At 48.5% G+C, this 7,115-nt stretch overlaps 1 protein-coding gene across 1 annotated transcript in view; it reads right to left on the bottom strand.

Annotated features, from left to right (window-relative positions):
• PRDM15 (PR domain containing 15) overlaps positions 1–7,115 on the bottom strand; it is an 81,921-nt gene that overhangs the window by 65,406 nt on the left and 9,400 nt on the right. The window contains 3 exon segments of the mRNA XM_011954223.1: positions 2,866–3,044; positions 3,461–3,488; positions 3,490–3,539. Coding sequence (XP_011809613.1) covers positions 2,866–3,044; positions 3,461–3,488; positions 3,490–3,539 — 257 coding nt within the window.

The raw sequence follows: 7,115 nt of genomic DNA on the forward strand, positions 1-7,115 counted from the left end.
GCAAAGGCTGAGGAGGTTTAGAAAAAGCTACTGGTTTTGAAATATTGGGAAATGAAAGCTTCACGATTTTTTCTTTTTTTTTTTTTTTTTTTTTTGAGATGGAGTCTTGCTCTGTCACCCAGGCTGGAGCGCAGTGGCGCGATCTCAGCTCACTGCAACTTCCGCCTCCCAGTTCAAGCGATTCTCTTGCCTCAGCCTCCCGAGTAGCTGGGATTAGAGGCATGTGCTACCACGCCCAGCTAACTGTTATATTTTTAGTAGCGATGGGGTTTCACCATGTTGGTCAGGAGGGCCGCGATCTCTTGACCTCGTGATCTGCCCACCTCAGCCTCCCAAAGTGCTGGGATTACAGGTGTGAGCCACTGCGCCCGGCGTGCATTTTTTTTACAAAGACAAAAGCGGATTGGACTTTAAAGTCCAACTGAGGAAGGGCAACTATTTCAGCAGATGGTGCTGGAACAACTGGGCATCCAGAGAGAAAAAAATGAACTATAACCTCATATCTTATTAGAAAATTAACTCAAAATGGATCAGTCTTAAAACATAAAATATTAAATAATAGAACTTAGAAAAACAGAGAAAATCTTTGGGCTCTAGAGCAAGCCACAGTTTTTAGACTTGTCACCAAAAACATAATCTATAAAAGGAAAACCATTTGCATCTTCATTCAGAAGGCAACAGTCAACCCAAAAACCAACATGTCAAAAGTAAACATCTGGACTCTCCTGACAAAGTCTCTCTGCCCCCACCTCCTGCATCTTAGGACGCGGTTGTCAGAGAGACCTGGAACCGCTGTGACCTCTCTGGCCTCCCTCTCACACCTGCCCAACACACCAACTACCTACAGCCCCCGTTACTACCTCCCTTAGCCACACCCCACTTTCTTCCACCTGTAAGGCTGCAAGAGTCTCCAGATAACTCTTCCTCCTCTGCCTGGGCCGCCAACCCATTTTCCACACTGCAGAGCGGTTCTTCTAGAACATAAATCCGATCACATCGCTTGCCAGCCTGAAGCTTCATCGGCTTCCCACTGTCCCAGGAAGAAACCCCAAGCTCCTGCACACAACCAGCCACTGCCTTTCTCGGCAGCCTTCTCACCCCACCTCCACCGTCTCTAGCCACACTTCCCAGAACGCCAAGCCACTGCCCTCGGCAGCCTTCTCACCCCACCCAACCCCACCCTCTCCAGCCACACTTCCCAGAACGCCAAGCTGGGTCCTGCCTCTGGGCCTTTGCACATGCTCGCCCCCATGGCTGGACCTCTCCCCAGCCCTCTCTGCCATGCCTGCTCACTCCTCAGTCCCCACTCCCTACTCCCCTGCTCACTCCTCACTCCCCAGGCCTCTCTGCAATGCCTGCTCACTCCTCAGTCTTAGCTTAACTTCACTTCTTCGGGGAGGGTCTCCCTGATCCACCTGTCCAAAGTGTGGCACGCTTTCCAAAAGTGCTCTGTGATTTCCTTCACAGCACTGTCACCCATGTAGCCATGCCTGTGTGTGACTGATCTCACGTCTCTCTCCCACCACACTTCAAGGGCCAAGAGGGCAAGACATGTAGCAGCCTTGTACAGCAGAATATACTTGGACCCTCCTCGGCACCGGCACACGGGACAGGCTGATGTCTGGTAAGAGAATCGGCCACTTCCTGGTACACCCCCTAACACACCCCAGGCAGCGGACGCGAGGTTCACCCCAGGCACAGCCACTTCCCCTCAGTCCACCACAGGGGTTCTACCATCTTTCAAGACAGAGCCCTAACCTCACCCTCCCAGACACCTTCCTCCCTTCAATTATTCTCACCTCCTCCGTGATTCCCCCAAAAAGTTGACTCTTCCTAAACCACTATCTCAGCTTCACATAATGTCATGCACATGGTCTGTTTTTTCTACTAGATTTATTTTCTTTCATTTTACTTTGAGACAGGGTCTTGCTCTGTCACCCAAGCTGGAGTACAATGGTCCCATCACAGCTCACTATAACCTCACATTCGTGGCCTCCTGCGATCCTCCAGCTTCAGCCTCTCAAGTAACTGGGACTACTGGCACGTACCACTATGCCCAGCTAACTTTTTAAACTTTTTTGTAGAGATGTGGTCTCACTATGTTGGCCAGGCTGGTCTCAAACTCCTGGCCTCAAGCAATCCTCCTGCTTTAGCCTCCCACTTCAGATTACAGGTATGAGCCTCCACGTCTAGCCTCTATTAGATCTTTAACCATGAAAGACAGAAGCTTAAACTGACTTTTCCACTTACTCCCTTCATTCAGTTCTTATGTACTTGTACGGAGCACCCCATGTACAAGAAAGCCCTGATAAATCCTTTGACCTGACACCTTCTTCACCTCCAGATAATTAAGAGTGGTTGGAAAGTTCCAAATGTTTTGTTTGCACAAGTTATGCCAAGAAAGTTCAAAAGTTTAGTTAGATTAGCATTAAGATCTGGAAGAGAAGTTTTTCATGTTCCATATAAAAAGTGATTTTAAACTTTTATATTGTTTTTTGATATTTACAAAGCACCTGCTAGCTGCAAGGTTCCAATGCTACCACAACGACCTGCACTTGGCCTCTGACATCCCTGGCCCACGACAGGAGGTGGCCCTGGCCTGGGGTCTTTCTCCATAGTGGCCTCCGGGGACCATCCCAGTCTGGCTTTGGCCAGGCCACTGCCTTCCCTCCACTTAACACTAAGCCTGTCTATGGGTTTCCAGGTTCACGTACTTGAAAGAAAGTTCAAATAAAGCCTGTGCTACTGAAGAAATCTTGCAAGGAAACAATGTGGTTTTGGAATCTGCAGCCTGGCACCCACAAGAATATCTTATCAGTTCAAATAAAACGAAGTCCATTTCTTGTCCAGATATTCGAGGGACACCTGCCATGGGCAGCTGGTGTTGAAGGGCTGTTCATTCGGGGCAGCAGAACGAGCACAAAGCTTCTCCCCTTCCACACATGCCACACAACAAAGGGTACGACCGTGGCCTGCACAGGGGACGCTAGAGAGTGCTGACAGAGCCCGGATCTGGCTGGACCACCTGATCTGCATCTTGATTCCTGGGGAGAAGCCAGAACACCTCCACTCCCTGGGGAGACCCTATCCACGCCCTTCTCAGTACCAAGGAGGAAAGGTCTAGAACAAGGAATCTGACCTTTCTGTTGTTACCAGATGGGTGTGCCCCGCCAGGTTCAACCACGACTTGCTCAACTGGGAGAGTAACCTCCCCAGGCAGGGCTAAGGGAGCGGGGACTCCTTTCTGTGCTGAGCTCTGAGATGTGGGGAGATGCCAGACACCCTCAGCTCAGAAAGCCCAGAAACCTCACTGACTATCTGAGTTTTGCACAGATTTTCTATTCACACACAGAGTGATCCTGCAGAAAGCAGCCACTCAGGGGCCTCTGCTGCGCCGGTAGTCAAACTCCTCAAAACTGAAAGGAGTTAAGATGCAACTCCTTTCTACTCTAGCCCTGACCTCCTCTGTTCACAGTCTTCCCCAGGGCTAGGGAGCAGATTTTCCTGGTTCTCCCAGGAAAAGTTTTGTGCAAAGGATCCTGAAAGCAGTGAAAGGAAAGCAAGCTGAGCGCTACACACTACAGCAGAACAGGTGAAACAAACATGTTGAAAGGACAGTCTCACTCTGTTGCCCAGGCTGGAGCGCAGTGGTTTTTCACAGGCGTGAACATAGCGCACTATAGCCTCAAACTCCTGGGCACAAGCAACCCTCCTGCCGCAGCCTCCGCATAGCTGGGAGTGCAGCCATTGTGCCCAGCTTGAAAAACAGTTTTGAGGATTATTTATTAACGTGACCTGCAAAGGCTGAGGAGGTTTAGAAAAAGCTACTGGTTTTGAAATATTGGGAAATGAAAGCTTCACGATTTTTTCTTTTTTTTTTTGAGACGGACAGTCTCGCTCTGTCACCCAGGCTGGAGTGCAGTGGCCGGATCTCAGCTCACTGCAAGCTCCGCCTCCCGGGTTTTATGCCATTCTCCTGCCTCAGTCTCCCGAGTAGCTGGGACTACAGGCGCCCACCACCTCGCCCAGCTAGTTTTTTGTATTTTTTAGTAGAGACGGGGTTTCACCGTGTTCGCCAGGATGGTCTCGATCTCCTGACCTCGTGATCCGCCCGTCTTGGCCTCCCAAAGTGCTGGGATTACAGGCTTGAGCCACCGCGCCTGGCCAGCTTCACGATTTTAAAAGACACATGTCTAGAGAAAATGCTCTCCATCTCTACAATTTTGTCATTTCGAGAATGTCACATAGGCCGGGCATGGTGGCTCATGCTTGTAATCCCAGCAGTTTGAGAGGCCAAGGAGGGTGAAACACCTGAGGTCAGGACCAGCCTGGCCAACATGGCAAAACCCCATCTCTACTAAAAATACAAAAATTAGCCAGGTGTGGTGGTGGGAGCCTGTAATCCCAGCTACTCGGGAGGCTGAGGCAGAAGAATCACTTGAACCTGGGAGGTGGATGCGGCAGTGAGACGAGATCCACTCCAGCCTGGGCAACACCGTCTCAAAACAAAAACAAAAACAAAAAGAGTGTCATATAAATGAAACCAGACAGCCTGTGACCTTTAAGATTGGCTTTTTCTAACTGAAATAATGCCCTTGAGATCCCTCCAGGATGTTACCTCAATGAAAAGCTCATTCCTTTATATTGCTGAATAATATTCCATGGTTCGCATGCATTACCGTTTGTTCAGCAATTCACTCGCTCATGGAAGGACACTTGGGTTTTTTTCCACGTGGGGCTGTCACAAATAAAGCTGTTAGGAGCAGTCATGTACAGGTTTTTTTGTACATACGTTTTCATTTCTCTGAGATAAATGCCCAGGAGTGCAATGACTGGGTCATCTGTTAGGAGGATGTTTCGTTTTTTAATAAACTGACAGGCTGTTTTCCAGAGAGGCTGCAGCACTTTGCACCTCCCACCAGCAACGCAGGAGAGATCCAGTTTCTCAGCGGCCTCACCAGCATCTGGTGGGGTCACTACGTTTTATTTTAGCCATTCCGGCAGTTATGAAGTGGTGTCTCCTTGTGGTTTTAATTTGCATTTCCCTAGTGGCTAAAGACGCTGAACATCTTTTCACGTGCTTGTAGGCCACATATATTAATATCAATAAATCTGCTTCAGTAAAAGGTCTCTTCACATCTTTTGCCCATTTTCCTTTTCCTTTTTTTTGAGATGGAGTCTCACTCTGTCACCCAGGCTGGAGTACAGCAGTGGCATGATCTCGGCTCACCACAACTTCCGCCTCCCAGGTTCAAGCAATTCTCCTGCCTCAGCCTCCAAGTAACTGGGACTACAGGTGCCCGCCACCACACCTGGCTAATTTTTGTATTTTTAGTAGAGATGGGGTTTCACCACATTGGCCAGGCTCGTCTTGGACTCCTCACCTCATAATCCACCCGCCTCAGCCTCCCAAAATGCTGGGATTCCAGGCATGAGCCACCACGCCCGGCCCTTTTGCCCATTTTCTAGTTGGACTGACACAGTGTTATTTTACAGTTGTGTTTGAGAGTTCCTTATCTGTATATCTAGATGTTTTGTCACGTGTAGTATGCAAGTATTTTCTCCCTGTCTGGGCTTGTCTTTTCATTCCTCCCACTCCCAGTTTGAGGGTCTTCTGCCCAGCAATGGTTTTTCATGTTGTTGAAGTCTAAAGGATTGATTTTCCCTTTCACAGACTACGCTTCTGGTATCACATCTAAGACTTACCTTTGCCAAGCCCAAGGTTCCAAAGACTTTCTCCTGTGTTTCTTGGAAAAGTCTTTGTTTTTACGAGGGAGTCTCACTCTGTGACCTAGGCTGGAGTGCAGGGGTGTGATCTCGGCTCACTGCAACCTCCACCTCCAGGGCTCAAGCGATCTTCCGGCCTCAGCCTCCTGAGTTGTTAGACTACAGGCACACATCACTGGCTATGTTTTTTTTTGAGATGGAGTTTCACTGTTGTTGCCCAGGCTGCAGTCCAATGGTGCGATCTTGGCTCACCACAACCTCCGCCTCCCGGGTTCAGTGATTCTTTTGCCTGAGCCTCTGGAGTAGCTGGAATTACAGGCATGCGCCACCACGCCTGGTTAATTTTGCATTTTTAGTAGAGACGGGGTTTCTCCATGTTGCCAAGGCTGGTCTCGAACTACTAGGCTCAAGCTATTTATCCACCTCAGCCTCCCAAGTGCTTGGATTACAGGCGTGAGCCACCACGCCCAGCTAGTAAAGTCTTACAATTATACATCTTACATTTAAATCTGTTATCCAATCTGAATTAATTTTTATATAAGCTGAGAGGCTGAGGCTGAGGTCCACCTTTTTGTCTACAATGCCCCCCGGCCTCGGCACTGCTGACTGGCTACTGCGTCCCTGTCAAAGCCGGGTGCCCACACTTACGTGAGCCAATGCCTGGGTCTCCCTTCTACTCCACTCATCTCTCCAGCACCACCACACTCGGCGGAACCCAGTCAATGCAGTCCGGATGACTGTAGCTTTAATCAAGTCTCAAAGCTGGGCAGAATGGTTCCTCCCACTTTATTCTTCTTTTGCAAAATTGTTCCAGCCATTCTATTCTAGTTCCTTTGCCTTTCCGTATAAACTTTAGAACAATCTTGGTTTGAGCCACAAAAATTCTTGCTAAGATTCACATATGTAATTTTAGTAACATTTCATTAATCCAGTACACCCAAAATATTATGTCAACATCTATTAATATAAATATAGAAAAAGTACAACATAAAAAAGTATTCAGGAATTTTTTCATGCTAAGCCTAAGCAATCCAGTGTGTATTTTACCCTTTCAGCTGATCTTAATTTGGACCAGGCACATCTCAAGTGCTCAGAAGCCAGCCCTGGTCTAGAGGCTCAGGGAATTTTTGTTGAAGCAGGAGGAACATCTTTCCCACTGGGCACATGCCCTGGTAACAATATTAAAAGCACTCAGAGAAAACCCACTAATGGAAAAAGCAAACGTACTTTCAAAAATATGTGCTGCAGAACTGTCCTGAAAGATGCTGTGCGTGGGCTTCGGGGGGCTAGTCGGTGGGTGGAGAGGGACTCTGGCTAAGTAAATTTGTGGGTGGAGAGGGACTCTGGCTAAGTAAATTTGTGGGTGGAGAGGGACTCTGGCTAAGTAA

Source organism: Colobus angolensis, unplaced genomic scaffold (genome assembly GCF_000951035.1).
Source record: "Colobus angolensis palliatus isolate OR3802 unplaced genomic scaffold, Cang.pa_1.0 Scaffold38, whole genome shotgun sequence".
Lineage (NCBI taxonomy): Eukaryota > Metazoa > Chordata > Mammalia > Primates > Cercopithecidae > Colobus > Colobus angolensis.